Source organism: Perognathus longimembris, chromosome 7 (assembly GCF_023159225.1).
Source record: "Perognathus longimembris pacificus isolate PPM17 chromosome 7, ASM2315922v1, whole genome shotgun sequence".
In the NCBI taxonomy this organism is placed as follows: domain Eukaryota; kingdom Metazoa; phylum Chordata; class Mammalia; order Rodentia; family Heteromyidae; genus Perognathus; species Perognathus longimembris.
Window position 1 is genome coordinate 70,053,709 of NC_063167.1, and position 22,652 is coordinate 70,076,360.

The 22,652-nt window shown below is 37.8% G+C and overlaps 1 protein-coding gene across 2 annotated transcripts in view; it reads left to right on the forward strand.

Moving 5' to 3' along the window:
* The first annotated feature begins 1,538 nt into the window (after nt 1-1,538).
* Sycp1 (synaptonemal complex protein 1) overlaps nt 1,539-22,652 on the forward strand; it is an 85,914-nt gene continuing 64,800 nt past the window's right edge. For both annotated transcript variants that reach the window (XM_048351838.1, XM_048351839.1), the window contains exons 1-10: nt 1,539-1,646; nt 4,115-4,199; nt 4,356-4,399; nt 4,555-4,611; nt 7,266-7,430; nt 9,586-9,653; nt 10,956-11,029; nt 16,726-16,784; nt 17,547-17,616; nt 18,357-18,430. In XM_048351838.1, coding sequence (XP_048207795.1) covers nt 1,539-1,646; nt 4,115-4,199; nt 4,356-4,399; nt 4,555-4,611; nt 7,266-7,430; nt 9,586-9,653; nt 10,956-11,029; nt 16,726-16,784; nt 17,547-17,616; nt 18,357-18,430 — 804 coding nt within the window. The remainder of the gene's footprint in view (nt 1,647-4,114; nt 4,200-4,355; nt 4,400-4,554; nt 4,612-7,265; nt 7,431-9,585; nt 9,654-10,955; nt 11,030-16,725; nt 16,785-17,546; nt 17,617-18,356; nt 18,431-22,652) is intronic.

Genomic DNA, 22,652 nt, shown 5'->3' on the forward strand with positions numbered 1-22,652 from the left:
ATATCAGGGAGATCATGCCCCTTTGTTTTCTGTGTTCTAGGCTTGTCTCGCTCAACATTATTTGTTCAAGTTCTGACCATTTCCCTGCGAATACCAATATTTCACCATTTCTAATTGCTATGTAGTATTCCATTGTGTATAGGTACCATATTTTTTGGATCCATTCATCTGTGGAGGGGCTTCTGGGTTGTTTCCATATTTTGGCTATTGTGAATTGTGCAGCGATAAACATGTGCTTCCAGATTTTTGATGGTTAACTGAGGCTGAGTCTCAGGGACTTTCCTGCTTGGTTGGCTTCAAATCTCCATCCTCAGATTGCAGCCTTCTGAGCTGCTATGATTACAGGTGTGTTTTGGGCCAGGTCCTCCCCCTGTGTTTCTTTCTCTGCTTTCTGATTGCCAGGACAGGAACTTCTCTGCTCCTCACCATAACCGACGGATACTTCATCAGTCAAAAGAATTGTTCGCCCAAAGCCACAGTTCTTTGCACACTTTTCGAGACTGTGGGCCGGGGGCAGAGGATTGTTTCGTCTTTTCGCGCTCAGCCCACCTACCTGCTCCGGGTCTGTGCCTTGGCCTGCCATTCTGGTTAGCAGCCGCTCCCAGAACGCTGGTGAGTCCCCCCCACCCCCAGATGACAGTGCCAGGGGGCGGGGCGGGCCGGGGTGGGGCAGTATCGCGAGACCCCGTGGTCTCGCGGGGCGTGGCTCGCCCAAATTGACCGTTATTCTTGTGGATAACCGTTAAGCTGCCAGGCGCCCTCAGAAGAAGGAGCCGCACCTGTTTCCCGCCTTTTCGGAGGCCCGCAGCCGAGGCTCGCAGGCCAAGGCTCGCGGGGTCCGCTCATGTCCTGGTAGAGAGCGGCCCACGCGGGCAACGCGCCGTGCTTCCGGCTTGTTCTTCGAAGGTGAGAGGCAGGTGTTCGAGTTCCTTTTCCCAAGATGGAATCCGGAGTGGGGCGGGGCAGCCGGGGCGGGAGGGGAGGCCGCGCGCGACACTGGCGCCAGAAGGGCTGGAGGCGCGAAGGCTGGAGGCGGCGCCTGAGCGCTGGTTCGTTCCTGGGTACCCGGGGGAGGGGGCGAGGGGCAGGGGCATGGGTTGCAGGGGACCCGGGGATGCGGGGGTCTGTGGGGTGGGGCCCCTCGTGGAAGACTCCCTTCCCCCCACAGACGGCACGGGCTCGGGGTGGAGGTCCTCCCACAGACGGCACGGGTCCGGCGGGCGGTGGAAGGTGGCGGGCAGGTGGAATGAGGCGGGAAGACTGGCGGCGGGTGTGTTAGGGGCTCACAGTAGGGTTGCGTAGAAATGGGGGCGCTGGCCGATGGGTGGGCGCAGTGGACAAGCTGCGGGCGTGAGGCGCCCGGCCGCGGGGCAGAGAGGCTTGACCGTGGGTTCCGGGGCCTGTGGGCCGGGGCAACTGAGCGACCCTCATCACCAGTTGACCTTTATCTTAAGAAGCATCAGCGCTGTCCTCAGGTTGCAGTGTAACGCTTTCCACCGCCCCTTCCCGGAGCCAATAGGTAATTTGCTGGAGAGAAAATGGAAATGCAAAAGCCCTTTAAGTTGTTTGTGCCTCCAAGACTAAGCAGCAGTCAGGTGTCAGCTGTGAAACCTCAGACCTCCGGTGGGGAGTCCAGTTTCTTCAAGGTAAATTTTCATTTGAGTCTTTTTTTGGAGTCCTTGTTGGCTTTACAGTTTTTGCTTCCTAGCTTTTCTTCTTTTCTTCCTTCTTTCTGTCACAATCAGTGAGACCACTTAGATGACATTCGGAGATGGAAAGAATTTTATTCAGCTGGAAAGTACTTGCGCACCAGGACTGCACTCGAGGTCCGGATCTCAAGATGCAGTCCGGAGCCATCTCAGAAGGCTGTTTTTAAACCCCCAAACCACAGGAATTTCTCAGTTTGCCTAATTGTAATGGTTCGTTAATTTCCCGAACTCTCCAGGAACCAGTTCATTACTTTCGAGAAATATCCAGAAACCGTTTTCATTACCTTCAAGGAATGTCCAGAAACCGGTTTCAAACAGGTCAGGGATTCTTGACCAGAATGGAAACCATCTGGTGACAGGATGTAGTGCTCCCTGGGGGATTACAGGTGTGGGCAATACAGAGTGAAACAGGTGTGAGCAATTGCAACCACATAATACAGAGCAAAACAGGTGTGGACAATTGCAAGTACATAATACCGGGCAAAGGGCCAGTTTCAGAGAAGTCATGGGGCTTGAACTCAGGGTGTGAGCGCTGCCCCTAGGCTCTTTTGCTCCAGGCCACAGCGCCACTTTCGGTTTTCAGATGGTTAATTGGAGGTAAGAGTTTGTGGATTTTCCTGCTTGGGCTGGCTTTGAACTGTGATTTTCAGATTTCACTCTTCTGAGTAGCTAGGATTAGAGATGTGAGCCACCGGTGTCCAGCTTTCATAATCCGCCCCCCCACCCCCAATAAGCATAACTTGGTTTGCCCAAGGATTTTGAATTGCATCACTGTAGGACCCTTGGGCCTTACTGTATGTGTACACATCATTTACTTAAATATCTAATAACTATCTGTGGAACTCTGTATATATAGTAGGATCTATTTGCTTCTTTCCTTAAGAAGTCTGAGGCCATTTATAAGATATATAAAATAAGGCAGTCAAATATAGATCAGGCAGATTTCCAAAGAATTGGATAAATGCTGACATAGGGGCAATAAATTAGTATTCTGAGTTTGAGGTTTTGCTCAGAGCTTTTTGGGCAACAGGATAAAGAAGAAAATCCCCTTATGAAAGTGAAGCTTTGGTCTGGGAATGTGGCTTAGTGGTAGAGTGCTTGTCTAGCATGCATGAAGCCTTGGGTTCAATTCCTCAGTACCACATAGATAGAAAAAGCCAAGTGGTGCTGTGGCTCAAGTGGTAGAGTACTAGCCTTGAGCAGAAGAAGCTCAGGGATAGTGTCCAGGCCCTGAGTTCAAACCCAGGACTGGCAAAAAAAAAAGTGAAGCTTTTACCAAGTTTCTCAGGTGAAACAAAGCTTTTGATACCACGGATTAATTTTTAAAAATTGCTTACTTGTGTATTACTTTATATTGGAGGTAGATTGGTGCATTTTGTTTGTTTTGTGTGCTGGTCTTGGGGCTTGAATTTAGGGCCTGGAAGCTGTTTTTAAATGCTCAGTGCTAGCATCATTTAAGCCACAGCATTACTTCTGGCCTTTTTGTGGTTAATTGAAGAGTCTTACTGACTTTTCCTGCCCAGTCTCGCTTGGAACTGTGATCCTCAGAAATCTTAGTCTCTTGAGGAGCTATGATTACAGGTATGAGCTACCAGCAATATTTTAACTTATATATTGTAGAAAAAAATTAATCAGTGCTACAGCCAAGATACACATTTAAAAATATATTCAGAGCTTGGTGTGGTAGCACAAAATTGTAATCCCAGCACTAGAGAAGCAGAGCCAGAGGATCTTAAGTTTCAGACCAGCCTAGACTACATAGAAAGATTGGCTTAACATTCCAAATGAAAAACTGAAAAAATGCTATTAAATGAAGACAATTTTCAATTTGAGGGGAAAATAAGGAAATCTAAGGAAACAACTAATATTTCATGCTATTAATGAGTGAAATTAGTCTTGAATAATTGTATTAAATTATTTATAATTACATATGTTTAGTTATATATATAGATTTATTTTAGTAGTGAATATACTTAAAATATAGCATATCTTACAATATACTTAAAATTTAACATGCGCTATTTGCATATCAAAATAGTGTGTGTGGGGGGTTGTATGTTAACTTAAGTGATTGCTAGGCACGTGCTATGCTCCTAGCAATTTTTAATTGGTTATTTTTGAGATAGTGTCTCTATTTGTGCCTGGACTTGCCTGTATTGTGTAACTGGGGATAGCACGTACATGCTGCGATGCCCAGCCTTTAGTTCAGAACATTTTTGCCCAGGTGTGCCTTGGTGATTCCTCATTCTCAAGCAGCTAGAGTTTTTAGCTATTGTATATATATAGCAAAGACCTTAAAATTACAGTGTCTTCTTTAAGCAGGTAAGTATATACATGTTTGTGTGTTACACTGCTGGGTTTCTAGGTGGTTTGGAACAATATATTTAAGAACTTTATATTTTCAGAATTTCAACAAATGTATTGAAGATGAATTTGGTTTTCCATTTGCAATGACCAGTATCTCCAAAAATGGGAAAAACATTGATTCAGGTAAGAGCCTTAGGGAAGCAATATATAGGTTTACATAGAATCATCTTATTATATTCTTTGCCAATTATTGAAAACATTATGTCTACCCTTAGCGCTAGACATGATACAAAAATGATATATTAGCATATTTAATAGTAGTTGTCTCTTATCTTGCAGATCCTGCTTTACAAAAACTTAATCTTTTGCCCATACTGGAGAAGGTCAGTTAAGCATAGAGTATTTGATATGATTGCTTATTAGAAGAACACAAAAGTCTTTAGTTATTGTTGCATTATTTGTCTGGTATTATTTATTTTGCTCTTATCTGAAAAGTCTAACATCTATTTTCTTATAGAAAACACTCATTTCTTTTTAGGTGGATAATTCTGGAAGTTGCCACTATCAGGAAGGACTTAAAGACTCCGATTTTGAGGTCAGATTTCCCATTCTTCTTAATTTTCTCATATGTGGAATATCACATGTGTCTTTTTCAAGCTCCCAAAGGATTATTTGGCTAGTTTTTTTTTTTTAAATATCCTTTTAAAGCCCTCCTTCCCTCCCTCCCTCTCTATCTCTCTCTCTGTCTGCTTGCCTGCCTGGTCTTTTCCCCTCCCCTCTTCTCCTTTCCCCCTCTTTTCTTTACTGGAGATCGAAGCCAGGGACTTGTGCCTGGTAGACAAGCATTCTCCTACAGAGCCTCACAACCAGGCCCAAGATTTTTTCTTTTCAGGTTGCTCTGGAGCATTAGGCTTCTGTATTTTTCTTGATTGTGAAAGCATCCATTTCTTTGGGGGCAGCTTAATTATAAGCCACCAAACATGGGAATAGAAGAATGGAGGTGAATACAATATATGGAAAGGTTGAGAAGCCAGCATTTTACAAAATTTCCTTTTTTGGGTTTTTTTGGTGCCGGTCCTCGAGCTTGAATTGAGGACCTGGACACTGTCCCTGACCTTCTTTTGCTCAAGGCTAGTGCCCTGATCACTTGAGCCTCAGCTCTAGTTCCAGGTGTGTGTGTGTGTGTGTGTGAGAGATTAATTAGAGATGGATATTTCTGCTCTGGCTGGATTTGATCTGAGATCCTCAGATCTCAGCCTCTTGAGTAGTTAGGATTACAGGCATGAGCCACCAGCACTCAGCATAATCTTTTTTTTTTTTTTTTTTTGGCCAGTTTTGGGGCTTGGACTCAGGGCCTGAGCACTGTCCCTGGCTTCTTTTTTGCTCAAGGCTAGCACTCTGCCACTTAAGCCACAGCGCCACTTCTGGCTGCTTTCTACATATGTGGTGCTGGGGAATCGAACCCAGTGCTTCATATATAAGAGGCAAGCACTCTTGCCACTAGGCCCTATTCCCAGCCCACTCAGCATAATCTTTTAGCTGATACATGAAATTGATCATTTGACTGATTTGTTGTGCAAGAAATTTTGGATAGGGGGCTGGGGATAGGGCCTAGTGGCAAGAGTGCTTGCCTCCTATACATGAGGCCCTGGGTTCAATTCCCCAGCACCACATATACAGAAAACGGCCAGAAGTAGCGCTGTGGCTCAAGTGGCAGAGTGCTAGCCTTGAGCAAAAAGAAGCCAGGGACAGTGCTCAGGCCCTGAGTCCAAGCCCCAGGACTGGCCAAAAAAATTTTTTTTTTGGATAAATTATGTATTTGATATTAATTATGAAAATCACGAGACATAATTGTCTTTCAGGGGGAGAATTTTATATTTATAAGTTTTATATTCATAGCCTCATAACTTGATAAGCAAGTGCTTTACCACTTGAGCATGCCCTCTACTAAATGTTATCTATTTTATCTTTATATTTATCTAGCTTTGTGTTCATACAGGGGCTTGGACATTGTCCCTGAGTTTTTATGCTCATAAATAACACTCTGATGCTTGAGCAACAGCCCTAGCCCCAGCTTTTTGGTGGTTAATTGCAGATAACAGTCTCAAGGAGTTTTCTGCCCAGGTTGGCACCCAACTGTGATCTTCCGAACTCTGAATAGCTAGGATTACAAGTGTGAGCCACTAGTGCCCAGCTCTAAGTGCATGTGTGTGTGCGCGTGTGTGTGTGTGTGTGTGTGTGCATGCGCGTGCAATACTGGGACTTGAACTTAGAGCCTAGATACTTTCCCTGAACTTTTTATTTTTGCTGTAGGATACTGCGCTACCACTTGATTCAAAGCCCCACTTATGGCTTTTTTGGTGGTTAATTGGAGAGTCTCACTAATTTTCTTCCCAGGTTGATTTTTAATGTTTATCCTGAGATCTCATACTTCTGAGTAGCTAAGATTATAGGCATGAGCCACTGGTGGATCTAAGTGTCTTTTAAATGAAAAAAATTTCATGGCCTGATAAAGTGTTAAAATATTTATTGCTGTGGCTAATATAGTATAACAGAATTTAAAATTTTGGTATCTATTCATATTTTGATAACAAAATACTACCACTAAGCAGAAATCAGTGTACCTAAGAAAAATACAGCGATTGGAAGGAAAACTCAGTGATAGGTAGTGCTCTTGTGTTAGATCCCAGTACTGCAGAAGCATACAATGAACACTCAAAATAACGCCCCCTTCCCCCCCCCCCCAGCCTTTACCAAAAACCAAGAAAACCCTCTGGCCTTAACAGTATAATGGGAACTAAAAGAAAGGCAAAAAAAATCTGAGTAAAACCTTCATCTCAGTGAAAGTTATATTTTGTGTTCAAAACTATTTTTTCTTGTCATATTTTAAATTTCATATTCTTGACATTGTTTCTACAAATGTTTCAAAACTATTGTTAAAACTTACCAGATGTCTTGCAGGGTGACTTAGTTTTTTCATCCTAGCCATATATTCTTCTATTGTTTGAAATGTTTCTAACTTTCAGCAAGGCACAATTTAGTCGTTTGGTTTTAATCAGCAAGGTGCAAACTTAGTCCAGTGACCATTAATAGCTTTACTGAAGTAACTAGAACTGCCTTTGCTTTCATTATGCTGCTAGAGCCTATGTGGGGTAGAGAACTGGTCACCATAGGATATTTTTGATAGGAAGTTGTAGTTTGATTTTATTAAAATTTTGAAAAATGAATTTTGAAAACTCATTTTAATAGAATTCAGAGCCAATGAGCAGACTGTATTCAAAATTGTACAAAGAAGCTGAAAAAATAAAAAAGTGGAAAGTGAATATAGAATCAGAGTTGAAGCAGAAAGAAATGAAATTGCAAGAAAATAGGAAGATAATTGAAGCACAGAGAAAAGCAATTCAGGAACTACAGGTATAATGAAATTTCGAATTGTAAGTATGATAATATATTGCAAACATTGTGTTTTAAGGTAGGTTAAGTTAGTCTTATTTCTGTGATAGGAATTTCTTTTGTGCTAGTTCTGGGACTTGAACTCGTATTTGCTTCTTCTTTTTTTTTTTTTTTGGGCCAGTCCTGGGCCTTGAACTCAGGGCCTGAGCACTGTCCCTGGCTTCCTTTTGCTCAAGGCTAGCACTCTGCCACTTGAGCCACAGCGCCACTTCCGGCCATTTTCTATATATGTGGTGCTGGGGAATCGAACCCAGGGCTTCATGTACACAAGGCAAGCACTCTTGCCACTAGACCATATCCCCAGCCTCGTATTTGCTTCTTTTTGCTCAAGGCTAGCACTCTACTGCTTGAGCCATAGTGCCACTTGCGGCTTTTTCTGTATATGTGGTGCTGAGGAATCCAACCCAGGGCTTCATGTATGCTAGGCAAGCACTCTACCACTAGGACACATTCCTAGCTTCCTTATTTTTCAGATAGTGTCTTACTCTGAGTTTTTTTCTAGACTGACCAAATCATCCTACAACGGCACAGCTTGGGGTTATAGATGTGAGCTACCAAGCCCTGTGCCCAGCTTTATTCTTTGAGACAGGGTCTTGCTAACTTTTTTGGGGGGGGGTTGTTTGTGGGACTTGAACACTGGGCCTGGGCACTGTCCCTGAGCTCCTCAGCTCAAGGCTACCACTTGAGCCACAGTGCCACTTCTGGTTTTCTGGAGGTTAATTGGAGATAAGAGTTTCCTACCTGGACTGGCTTTGAAACTCGATCCTCAGATCTCATCCTTCTGAGTACCTTGGATTACAGGCATGAGCCTCTGACCCACGGCTTGCTAACATTTTAGATGGAGGCTAGCCTCCAACCATGATCCTTGTACCTGTTTGTCTCAGGTAGCTAGGATTATAGGTGTGAGGTACCACACCTAGCTACAAGGATAGGAATTTTTTTTTTTTTTTTTGCCAGTCCTGGTCCCTGGCTTCTTTTTGCTCAAGGCTAGCACTCTGCCACTTGAGCCACAGTGCCACTTCTGGCCATTTTCTATATATGTGGTGCTGGGGAATCGAACCCAGGGCTTCATGTATGCGAGGCAAGCACTCTTGCCACTAGGCCATATCCCCAGCCCAGGAATTTTTTTTTTTAAAGGCAGAAAAGATTTTATTAGGGGGAGAGCAAACTGCCAACCCATATGAGATGGAGGCATGCAGAGGGGAATAGGGATTTTAAAGTGTATTGACAGTGGTGGTTCATCTTTAGGGATGGGCACAGGACAAATTGCATAAAACAAGGCAAACTGATTAGGGAAATAACGTGTTTCATATAAACACTAGTTTATTTATTGATAGCAATTTATTGTTAGGTTAAATTTTTATTATGGATGTTTTATTTGATATAACTGTCTTGGCATTAGATCAGAATAAGATATATATATATATATATATATATATTTTTTTTTTTTTTGGCCCGTCCTGGGGCTTGGACTCAGGGCCTGAGCACTGTCCCTGGCTTCTTTTTGCTCAAGGCTAGCACTCTGCCACTTGAGCCACAGCGCCACTTCTGGCCATTTTCTGTATATGTGGTGCTGGGGAATCGAACCCAGGGCCTCATGTATATGAGGCAGGCACTCTTGCCACTAGGAGAATAAGATATTTTTGTATTTAACTTTTAGACTAGTGAGAAAATGAGCAAAATTTAGATAAATTTCACAAATAGATAGTATTGCCTTAAATTTGCTTTTTGGGAATTATATGATAATTCAGCAAATTTTAGATTGCCTGTCATAATGTTTCAAGCAGTCTTGTCAGATAGTGTATCTGAGATGATTGTTGATGAAATAAAGTTGAGGATATGAAGACTGACTACTAAGGACTAGTACAAATGAAAGAACTATTAAATTGAAAACATTGGAAAAAAAGAAAAAGAGAGCCATATTCTTACAGTATATCAATATTCTACAGCATATCCATTTTCTTAAGGTATATTCACAGGCTGTGACCTAAAATTCCTTTTTATTCAAAAAGAATTCTTACAGACTATTGTAGTATGCAAAGAAATGCTACTTAATGACTATACTTGTCTATGTTGCTAAGCAAAATGTGAACTATTCTTCTGTTTTATAAATTAGTTTGAAAATGAAAAAGTAAGTTTGAAATTAGAAGAAGAAATTCAAGAAAATAAAGATTTAATAAAAGAGTAAGTTACTTTATTTGTAAACTTATTTTTATTCCATATTAAAGTAGTTTTCTAAATTTTACTGAGCTCTTTCTATGATATACTGTTAATTTGTACTTGAGTGCTGTAAAGCAAGGAAGATATACCCATTCTACACTCACTCATGGATTTGGCAAACTGGTCATTTTAAAATGTGAGGTATCAGGAAGAGTCATTGCTTAGTATAAAAAAATATGATTGACAATTCTATGTCTATATAACTCCTTATGTGTATTGTCTTTCTGTTTCACTATTGCCCTAGGTGTAACAGTTGAGAAATAGAGCTCAACTTAGTTTCAAACTTATTCTTAAATTCCTGTTGTTGCCAAAGTAACAACTCATTTCCCCATAAAATATTTGAAAACTAAATTCTAACTGCTGTATGTTTATAAATGTTTATATATTTATTTACATATATAATATATAGTTATATACTAACAATACACTCATACAATAGTAATATCAATTATATAATATAATGCTGTATACAATATATTATATCTACACATATTGTATATAATATAACTATTAGATACATTGTGTATAATCTTGCATATAATATACATATAATGCATATAGCATGTAATGTTAATATACTAATAACATATGTTATATATTGTATATTTTTATAATTCTAATATATAATACATACAGTATATAATGGTATATATAACAGCATATTATATATTGTAACATATGTATTATATGTAAACATGTAAATTATATATAAAGATATTAAAACTATAAAAATATAGGTATATAAAATACAAATTATATAAGTATATATAAATAAACACAATATAAATAAATAAATAGCATACACATTACATATAAAATATATAAGCATATTATTAGATTTTATATGTAATGTGTATAATATATGCATGTTAGATATATAACATATCACTTCAACAAGAAAACTAGATTTAGTTACATGATGCCTCCTCAAGAAGTGATCTTATTTTTTTTTTGCAAGTTAGACATCTAGAACACATTTGGACAATAGTAAAAGAAAAATCAAGGTCTCTTCACTATTTCTCCTTAGGTATATCTGGAATGTTTATTGATAAGAATTGAGATAGTATTAAGGAGTTGTTACTTTTCCTTAAAAGGTGTAACACTTACCGAATCATCTTTGCTAATATTACAGTCTATTTTTCTTCATAGTCTTATATGTGATATTTTCAGTTTCTGAAATAAAATTGTTACAATTATAGTTTAATAATGTGTGATTTTGCTTTGAGATCAGCTTATATACTTAGATACAAATTTTCCTTATTTCAGGAACTATGCTACAAGGCATTTATGTAATCTACTCAAAGAAACCTGTGGTAGATCTTCAGAAAAGACAAAAAAATGTAAATATCTTTCCTGTTCTATGTTGCTTTTTAAAAATCAATTTATTGTTTAGTGATGATGACAGGAGAAGAATTGGATCCAGGGCCTCATGCATACTGGGTATGACCACTTGAGGATACTCCCATACTTTCCATTTGTACTTTGTTTTTGAGTGTGTTGCTAATTTTATTTACCTAGGCTGGCCACAGCTCAACCTTCATTTTTTTTCTTGGTAATTAATTGTAGATAAATGTCTATAGGACTTTCTTTCCCAGTCTGGCTTCAAACTAAAATCCTCAGATCTCAGACCTTGAAGTAGCTAGGATTGCTGGTGTGAGCCACTGGTGCCCAGCTTTGCTAGCGTTTTGTTGAGGTTTTTTTTTTTTTTGCCAGTCCTGGGCCTTGGACTCAGGGCCTGAGCACTGTCCCTGGCTTCTCTTTGCTCAAGGCTAGCACTCTGCCACTTGAGCCACAGCGCCACTTCTGGCCGTTTTCTATATATGTGGTGCTGGGGAATCGAACCCAGGGCTTCATGTATAGGAGGCAAGCACTCTTGCCACTAGGCTATATTCCCAGCCCTTGTTGAGAATTTTTATGACTGTGTTCATCAGGGAATGTTAATGTATAGTTTTTTCTTTTACTGTGTCTTTATCTAGTTTTGATAACAGAATAATGCTGGCTTTATAGAATGAGTTTAAAGTTTCAATTTCTGAAATAATTGAGAAGAACTGCTATTGATTTTAGCAGCAAAACCATATTTGTGCCTTGGTTTTTCTTTGTTAGGAGACTTTATTCGTTTTATTTATTACTTTATTTTGTTGGGAGTTTTTTATTTTGTCAGTAGTAGGTTAAATTCCAAGCCTTGTGCCTGCTAGGAAAATACTCTACCGCTTGAGTCATGTTTACAGCCATTGGATACTTTTTATTACTAATTCATATATTCCTTGTTTTGTACAGATTTTTATGTCTTATTCCTAGAATTTTGTTTCTTAGTTTTCCTGTTGTTGGCAGTTCTCACAGCAGTTCTCTCAAATATTTTGTTTTTCTATTCTTTTGAATATACTGAAAGGTTAATCAATTTTGTATAGAAAAGTAACTTTTTGCTTCATATATATCATATATACATATACACATACACATATACATTTATACACATATATGTGTTCATGTATACACACATATACATATATACATACATATGTGTGTGTATATATATAAATGGTGCTGGTTCTGGGGCTTGAACTCAGTGCCTGTGTGCTTCTCCCTGAGCTGTTTTTCCTCGAGGCTAATAGTACTTTGCCACTTGAGCCCACAGCTCCACTTTGGTGTTTTTTTTTTTTTTTGTAGTTTACTGGAGATATTCCTGCCTGGGCTGGTTTTGAACTGTGATCCTCAGATCTCAGCCTCCTGAGTAGTTAGGATTACAGGTGTGAACCACCAGAACCTGGGTTTGTATTGGTTTTTAAGTCTGTTTTATTTTGGTTTTGATTTCTACTATTTTTTCTACTAATTTTGAGTTTGATTTGTTCTTGCTTTTCTAGTTCCTTGAATTGCATCATTGGTGCTAAGCTTCCTTTTTGTTTTAAACATAGAATTTATTGCTATACACTTCTCTCTTAGTAATGTTTTTTGCCAAAGTTTATGGGTTTTGCTATGTTATGTTTTCTTTCATTTGTCAGTCGTGGGGCTTGAACTCAGGGCCTGGGCACAGTCCCTGAGCTCTTTTGCTTAAGGCTAGTGCTTTACCACTTTGAGCCACAGTGCCACTTCCAGTTTTTGAGTGGTTAATTGAAGATAGTCTCAAGGGGACTTGTCTTCCTGAGCTGGCTTTGAGCCGAAATCCTCACATCTCAGCCTCCTGAGTAGTTTAGGATTACAGGCGTGAGCTACCCAGCTTAATTTTTTAAAAATCTCCTTATTGGCTCATTGGTCACTTAGGAGATGGCATTTAATTTAACTGTACTTTTTGCAATTTCTGTAGTTCCTCCTGTTGAGTTTTATCCTATTGTGATGTGTTGATTTTTGTTGAATTTGAGATTTGTTGTGTAATCTTAACATGTGGCCTGTTCCTGAGAAACTTCATGTGTTTATGACAAGAATGTGTATTCTGTGGTTTAGTCTAATTCTAAAATTCTTTATTGTGCATGATGAAAGTGTGGTGTTAATATTCCTATTAAATAATTAGAATAAATTAATAATACTATTTGTGGTTTTAGAGACTGAAGTCCTTGCAAGTTAAATAGAGAGTAACTTCTGTATATTGCAACCTTGGTATGGAGTTGTAGGAGTTGTTTAATTTTTTTGCATTTTGTTCATAGAATATGTCGTATGTGACCAAAGAAAGATGTTCTTCCTTCCCAGTTGCATATCTTTTATTTCATTTTTCCGATCATATTGCACTAACAAGGATTTTTAGTAAATATTGAAAAACGTTTTCCTTGTTCCTGAACTCAATGGAAAAGCCTTTTTCTTTCTTACTATTGAATAAGATGTTAGTTGTAGTTGTTCATAGGTAGGTAATTCTTCACCAAGTTTTGGAAGTTCTTTCTATTCTTGCTTTTTTTTTCCTATCATGAAAAGGTGTTGTATTTAAAAATTTAAATTTATTTACTTTATTTATTTTTTTGGCCAGTCCTGGGGCTTGGACTCAGGGCCTGAGCACTGTCCCTGGCTTCTTTTTGCTCAAGGCTAGCACTCTGCCACTTGAGCCACAGCACCACTTCTGGCCATTCTCTGTATATGTGGTGCTGGGGAATTGAACCCAGGGCCTCATGTATAGGAGGCAAGCACTCTTGCCACTAGGCCATATCCCCAGCCCCTAGTCACTTATCTTATTTTTTGTGATACTGGAGATTGAATCCAGGCCTTGTACATGCTTAGCAAGTACTCATCATTTGAGTCATGTCTCCAATCCTTTTTGTATTTTGTCTTTTTAAAAAATCCATTTCTTTATTGTCAGTGATATACACAGGGGTTACAGTTTCATATGTAAGGCAGTGTGTACATTTCTTATTGAACTTGTTACCTCCTCCCTCATTCTGCCTCCCCCCGCCCACCTTCCCCTCTGTATTTTGTCTTTGAAATAGGATCTTTCTAACTTTGACTGTTTAGCCTTTAACTTGAGATCCTCTGCTTCTATCTCCTGAGTAGTGATAATGTAATTTTTCTTTAGCCTATAGTGTGATGGAATGCAATAATTTTTAAAAATTTTATTAAGTAGTTATACAAAGATGTTTCAATTCCATGCAGAATGCAATAATTTTAAGTGATGAACTAACTTAAATACTTGGAGTATGTCTCACTTGGGTATGATACATAATTATTTTTTATAAATTACTCAGTTAGATTTGCTAATTCTTTGCTGAAGATTTTTGCATCTAATTTTCTTTGTATAAGGTAATGGTGTTATGGATTGAGTTATGATACATTCTCTTTGCTTCCATCTTGTGAAAGAAAGATTGTTGAAAAGTGGCATAATTTTTTCCTTAAACATTGGCAGACTGCAGCAGTGAATTCATGAAGTGTGTATTATTGTCAAATTTGTGGGCATAGAGTTGTTTTAATGTTCTGTTACTATGCTTTTTTTTTTTTTTTTTTTTGGCCAGTCCTGGGCCTTGGACTCAGGGCCTGAGCACCGTCCCTGGCTTCTTCCCCCTCAAGGCTAGCACTCTGCCACCTGAGCCACAGCACCCCTTCTGGCCGTTTTCCATATATGTGGTGCTGGGGAATCGAACCAAGAGCTTCATGTGTAGGAAGCAAGCACTCTTGCCACTAGGCCATATTCCCAGCCCCCTGTTACTATGCTTTTGATAGCCAAGGAATCTACAGTGATATCATTACCTGGAGAAAACAGAGGGTATAGGGACATCTCCTTTCTGAGCCTGACCAAAGTCTTATTTTATTGATCTTTTTTTTTTTTCTTCTGCCAGTCCTACGGCTTGAACTCAGGGCCTGAGCACTGTCTCTGGCTTCTTTTTGCTCAAGGCTAGTACTGTACCACTTGAGCCACAGCGCTGCTTCTGGCTTTTTCTGTATATGTGGTGCTGAGGAATTGAACTCAGGGCTTCATGTATATGAGGAAAGCACTCTATCACTAGGCAGTATTCCCAGCCCCTGGTTTCCTGTTTCTAGTTTTATTGATTTCTGCTCTCTAATTTTTCCTTACATTGGATTTACTTTGCTACTTTTTCTGGTTTCTTAAGGTTGAAACTTATATAACTTTAAGTCTTTATTTTTTAAAATATAACATTCAGTATTGTAATTTTCTTTACATGCTTTTACGGTTTCATAAATCTTATTTTGGCCTTGCCTGGCAATAAATATTTTAATTTTTTCATTTTTATGATCACAAATGATTTTCAAGTTTTATTTCCTTTTTTGTTTGCTTAAGTACAAAGCTAAACCACAAATGGGTACAACCAAGCCATTTCATCTCACATTTACACACCGTCATCGGATCCTCCTCCAGTCTGATGACCACCATAAATCTTATTATGCTATGTTTTCAATTTTATTTTATTTTACTTTTTTGTGGAATCAAATCCATGGTCCTTGTATATTAGGCAAGCAGTCTACCATGACTACACCATCAGCCCCCATGTATTTTCATTTAGTTCAATAAATGTAGTTTATTTAATTTTTTTCAATTTCTTCTTAGATATCTTCCTTGACCAGTGTCTTATTTGGAAGTGTTTTTTAAAAATAATTGAATTTTTATTATTTCATTTTTAATTATTTATTTTTGTCAGTCATGGGGCTTGAACTCAGGTCTTGGGCACCGTCCTTCAGCTCTTTTGCTCAAGGCTAGTGCTCTACCACTTGAGCCACAGCACTGTTTCTCGTCTTTTCTGTTTATGTGGTGCTGAGGAACCCAGGGCTTCATTCATGCTGGGCAAGCACTCTACCGCTAAGCCGCATTCCCAGCCCCTTGGAAGTGTTTATATTGTGTGATCATTTGTATCTTGTGATTTTTCTGGCTATCTTTGTTTTTCCAGTTTAAACCCACTGTGGTCTGAGAACAAACATTTGTATGATCTCTGTTCATTTAAATCTATTTGGTGTGCTTTATTTATGTCTGTCTTTTTGAGTGTTCCATGTGAACATATTGCTGAAACAGACATAGGTGTCCATGTAACTAATAGTGGTCAACTATGTTCTTACTGATTCTATGTCTGTTAGATCTGTCTATTTCTGTTGGAGGGATGTTACAATATCCAGCTACGTTATTGGATTAATTTATTTTAGTTACAGTTCTGATATATATGTATATATATAATTTTATATGATAAAAAGCACAGTTATATTTTTATTACCTTTAAGTAGTTGTACAAAGGAGTTGCCACTCATCAAAGCAGTTTGTGAGTACAATGTGTCTTGATCAGGGTTACCCCTTTAAACATTCTGTTTTTTTCTTTATCTGTTTCTCTATATCTCTTAATTTTGAGGGTAGTTGATGGCTGTCTAACATTAATTTTATTTTGTATATAAGGAATTTTTTCACTGGGTTTATTTTTTCTCTTGAAGAGTATAATTTTGAAGCTTCTTAAATACCAGATGGGACCAAAACTGCTTTTAATGCTATTTTTAAAGATTCAGAACTGAGTTAGATCTCTCAGTGTCCCTTATTAACATAGAATTTTATTTTTTCTGTCATGTTTGAATTTTTATTGCTATCATGTTTTAAAATTTAATTTAAAAGTTCTAAAATTAATTACAGATGAATATGAACGGGAAGAAACCAGACAAGCTTATATGGATCTAAATAGCAACATTGAGGTAACTGTTAGTGAATATCTAAATAGTTTAAACAGAATTTCTAAGCAGCATATGGTATAGCTAAAAAGATAGGGATAGCTGAACTTGCTGTAAGGATTGTTACTTGTTGGTATATGATTGAATCACTAGTAAAATGCTGAAGTTCTAATGTTTTGTTACAGTAGCATTTTATTTACACAGTAGTGATATAATTTAACTTATCAGATTTGGTCATTATGACATATAACCATTTACTTGAGAAATATAAAGCATTATTAATCTGCACTGGGTTTTTTCCTGCTTTTGTTGTTTGGTGTCCTGTCATTCACCACTTTGCTTTTCTCCTATAGTTATTCTTTATTCTTTTGTTTTTCAACTTTGCTAGGCATTTTCTGATCTTATTTCTTTGAATTGGTTCAGTTTTTCTAGGACTAATAATATATTGAAGATTAAATATCTTTACTCAGTTAATCTACCTCACTTTTGTGAACATAATTTAAAACTACATGACCTTTATTTGATAATGTGTAATTAAATGAATGCATAGTGTGCAAAAATAATTTTACTTCTGTTTTGTATTATGTAAAATCATCATTACCTTCAAGCATTTGGGAAACTAACATAGGCACATTAGCAAACTGTTCAGAGTTACAGGGTTTTCATTATTCATAGTTGTGTGAATTTATATGTAAAGATTACATGTTAAAAAGTATTAATATTTGAGTTTGAAAAAAGATATTTAAAAAGGTCTCTGAGTCTTAAAAGTTAAACTTTATATTCCAGAAAATGATAATAGCTTATGAGGAGCTTCGTGTGCAAGTGGAGAATTCCAGGAAGGAAATGCATTTGAAGTGTAGGAATTCTACTTAATTTTTATGTTACTCTCCTACTTACATTTTTCCTAAATTTTATTTATCTTTTGTATCTTATGCTTCATATTCTAGACTACTTATATTTCGTATTGTGTTTTTTGTAGCTCCTCAAACTCTTGTGGAATTTGTCCAGGGTTAATATATGTTAAAATATTAAAAGTATGTTTTAGCTTTGATGTGATTTTCTTCCCTTGGATTAAGTCTTTCTATAGTTTGTATTTTTTTAAATTTTTTTTTGCTAGTCCTGGGGCTTGGATTCAGGGCCTGAGCACTGTCCCTGAGCTTCTTTTGCTCAAGGCTTGCACTCTATCACTTGAACCACAGCACCACTTCTGGCCATTTTCTATATATATGTGGTGCTGAGGAATCGAACCCAGGGCTTCATGTATATGAGGCAAGCACTCTTGCCACTAGGCCATATTCCCAGCCCCTGCATTTATTTTTTAGAAGTATTGTTTGTTTTTTATTTTATTTTCTAAAGCACACATCATAAACTAAATCAAAATTTGTTAATTAGTATATTAAGTTGCATAAACATGTAGGATATTATGTAAATTTGTTATTGTGCTAGATGGTTAAGACAAAATAACCATTTTAGTTCATTAGAATTTTTTGAGGTTTAATATAGTTTCAAGATAAATAAGGCAGGTAATCTTTAAATTTTGTTTGTAATAGAAAAGTTTTACAATCATGTTAAGACTATGACATTTTATTTTTAAAGTAAAGGAAAATTGTGAAAAGATGAAACACCTTGAAGAAGAATATAAGAAGGAAGTAAATGACAAAGAAAACCAGGTATTTAAAAAATGGAACTTTGTTTGCTTGCTTATTTATTTATACTTATTTATTTACGAGCCAGTCCTGGGGCTTGAACTCAGGACCTGGGCACTGTCCCTGAGCTTCTTTTGCTCAAGGCTAGCACTCTGCCACTTGAGCCACAGTGCCATTTCCGGCCTTTTCTGTTTATGTGGTACTGAGGAATCGAACCCAGGGCTTCATGCATGCTAGGCACTACCACTAAGTCACATTCCTAGCCCTCAACTATTATTAAATTAAACATTTTGGCCAGGTAATATTTGTATACATTTATGAGATACAACGTAATGTTTTGGTTCATGTACAAATTGGGTAGTAATCAACTCAGGGTAATTAGCGTATCCATGATGTGAATTTAAAAAATCATTTAAAATTTTCTTTAAATAGTTGTATAAGGTGTTTAGCTGTTGCATTGGTTCGTGTTTTACCCTTTGTTTCTCAGAGGAGGGTGGGTAGGGAACTGGGGAGAGGGGAAGGTGGGAGAAAAAGGAAGGAGGAGGTAACAAGTTTGTAAGAAATATACTCACTGCCTAGTGTAACTTAACCCCTCTGTACATTATTTTGACAACAAATAAATAAATTAAAAATAGTTGTATACAGTGTTTTAATTCAACATATCAGTTTGTGTGTATAGTGTATCTTAATCATTTTCATCCTTCTCTCATCTATTCCAATCCCATCTATCCCTTCGCTTCCTATTTCCATCTTCCTCTTTAACAACTGAGTATTATGACTGTTATGTGCCCACAAGTTCTCTTTCCATTCATCCCTTCCTCTCCTCTTAATCCCCTTCTCCATAATTAAGACATATTTCAGCTTCTTAGTATTTAGTTTGTTAAACTTTCAGTTGTTCAAAGAGGTTAGATATCAAATCCACTCCTGCATATACCATAGTTTGAATGTGTGTGTGTTCATGTGTGTATGCATATGGCCCTGTATGTAGTTTCATACGTATTATATTTTAATCTAGTTTCTACATTTGAGAGGAAATGTACCTTTTGTTTCTGAGCCTGACTTCACTCAATATAATTTTTTTGCAAGCCTATTCATTTCAAGTGACATATATTCTTCCTGATACATGATTTCCTGATCCATTCATTGTTTGTAGGGCATTGGAGATGTTTCCATACATTGGCTGTGGCGAATAGTGTAGTCTTTTTTTTTTTGTCAGCCATGGCTTGAATTTAGGGCTCGGGTGGTGTCCCTGAGCTCTTTTGCTCAAGGCTTGTGCTCTACCATTTTGAGTCACAGCACCACGTCTAGTCTGCTGACTAATTGGAGATAAGAGTCTCATGGACTTGTTTGCTCACACTGGCTTTCAATCAGGATTCTCAGATCTCAGCCTCCTGAGTAGCTAGGATTACAGACCTGAGCCACCAGTGTCTGGCACTTGAGGTCTTGATAAATGCCCAAGAGTGGTATTGCTGGATCATAGAGTAGTTCTAATTTTACTTTAATATTTTTACTGTTATTATGAAGATGTTCCACATTTGAGAAAAAGATGCACTGTTTTTCTCTCTGAGCTTGTTTACCTCACTTAACATGATTTGTTCTAGGTCCATCCATTTTCTTGCAGATGACAGTATTATTCTAATGGCCATTGTATATAGGTACCACTTTTTTATCCACTCATGAGTTGTAGGACATCTGGGCTATTTCCACAATTTGGCTATTGTGGCTAGTGCAGCAATGAATTTTAGTTTTTTGAGGCATCTCAACTGCTTTTCATAGTGATGGCAGTAATTTATATTCTTACCAACGGTGTAAGGTTTTTTTTCTTTCTATATCTTTGCCAGCATTTGCCATTTGTATTCTTTATGATGGCCATTCTAACTAGAATCCCAGTGTTATTTTGATTTGCACTTTTATGGTTATGGATGTGTTGAGTATTTCTTCGTGTGTATTGGCCATTTGTACTTTTTCTGAGAAATATGTTTTTAGCTACTTTACCCTTTTACTAATGGGGCTACTAGCTCTTTGGTGGTTTTATTTTTATTTTATTTTTATTTTTTTGCCTGTCCTGGTGTTTAGGACACAAGGCCTGAGCACTGTCCTTGGCTTCTTTTTGCTCAAGGCTAGCACTCTACCTCTTTAGCTACAGCACCACTCTGGCCTTTTCTGTTTATGTGGTGCTGAGGAATCGAACTCGGGGCTTTGTGCATGCTGGGTGAGCACTCTACCACTAAGCCACATTCCCAACCCCGTGGTTTAATTTTTGAACCTCTTGTATATTCTGGTTACTAGACCTTTATTAGACCTATATCTGGAAAGATCTCCCATTCTGTAGGCTTTCTTTTTAGTTTAGTAACTATGTCCTGCACTGTGCAGAAGCTTTTTAGATTGATGCAATATAATTTGCCATTTCTTTCATCCTATTTTCGGAGTCCTTTGAATTCTATTCAGGAAGTTTCTGCTTATGTAGATAAGTTCTGGTGTTTTGTCTATCATTCTTGTAAATATTTAAAGGTTTCAGGTCTTACATCATAACCTGACCTAAAATTTTATCATTACTTTATAATGGGTACATTCAAATTGTGCTCACTGTTCTTAGTTATATAATGCCATTGCTTTTGTTAACTCTCAAAGGTCCACAAGAACTTTGAGTTTCTGACTGTATAACAAATTTCTGTGTGAGAATTAGGTAAAACATATTGAAATTGTAAGCCTTTTAAAATAACCAATTGATTTTTGACATGCACTTATAGAATGTTAGCCATTTTGTTTTATTTTTATTTTCAAACTGATGTACAGAGAGGTTACAGTTTCATACGTTAGGCATTGGGTACATTGCCTTTTTGTTTTTTTTTTTTTACTCAGTGAATTTTCTTTAGTATTATCAGTTTACACTGCTGTTAAAGATTTTTTTTTGGCCAGTCCTGGGCCTTGAACTCAGGGCCTGAGCACTGTCCCTGGCTTCTCTTTGCTCAGGGCTAGCACTCTGCCACTTGAGCCACAGCGCCACCTCTGGCCGTTTTCTATATATGTGGTGCTGGGGAATCAAACTCAGGGAGGGCTTCATGTATACGAGGTGAGCACTCTTGCCACTAGGCCATATTCCCAGCCCCCAATGTTAAAGATGTTTTATGAGAAATTTTCAGATGAAAAGTCCTAATAAAATATATTATCATGGACACTCAATTAAGAGTGTGTGTGTGTGTGTGTGTGTGTGTGTTGCTCCTGGGGCTTGAAATCAGGACTTGAGCACTATCACTGAGCTGTTTTCCCTTGACTAGCGCTCTTCCACTTGAGCCACAACTCTACTCCCAGCTTTTTTGGTGATTAATTGGAGATACTGTCTCGTGGACTCTTCAGTCTGGTTTCAAACTGTAATTCTTAGAGCTCAGCCTCCTGCATAGTTAAGATTATAGGATGAGCTACTGATGCCAGGATCCAGTTACCATTTTGTAGTTTATTTTGAAATATGCTATCCATGATACTAATGAAAGAAGCTAAGACACCGAGTTGCTAATTTCTATTAATGTCACATAATGAAAGACTTAAAAATCATAAGTATGTATTCTCTGAAATTTGCAAGAATATCAATTTCAGATTAATGACACATCAGTGAGCTTGCCTTGTGCAAAAAGAATCTCAGAGACTGTTTAGGCTTTGCATACAAGCCACAGGACTGGCACAAAAACCACAAGTCAAAAACAAAAAATAGAAGCTAAAACAGCATATTAGTTTTTTGTATAGAGCTTACAGGTTTTTTTTTTCTTTCTTTATTGTGAAGACTCTTTAGTATCTTATTTGTTAGAATATATTCTGGGCTTTCCAAATTCCTGCCTGTGGATATAATCTTGGCTCATGAGAATGTGAAGCAGAATTAGCAGGGTAGGAAGGGTCAGCCAAGTCCCACTATTATCCATAACTTTTTCATTGTATTCTTTGTCCTCATGTCTGGAATGTCCATGTTTAGAGATTACCTTTTTTTTTTTTTTATATATACTGGAGTTGAACCTAACATCCTACATATTTAGGCAAGTACACTACCAGTCAGTGTATTCCTAATCCATTGCCTTTTTAGTTGATAGTCATATATCTCTTGCAAAGACATGAGTAGTGTTCATTTTTAGATAAGTTCTAGGTGGGTAGGTGGGTGGGTGGATGGATGGATGGATAGTCTGGAGTGTTGAATGAATCTAGGAGAGTTTCACAGTTTTTAAAAATAGACTTTATCGGGGCTGGGGATATAGCCTAG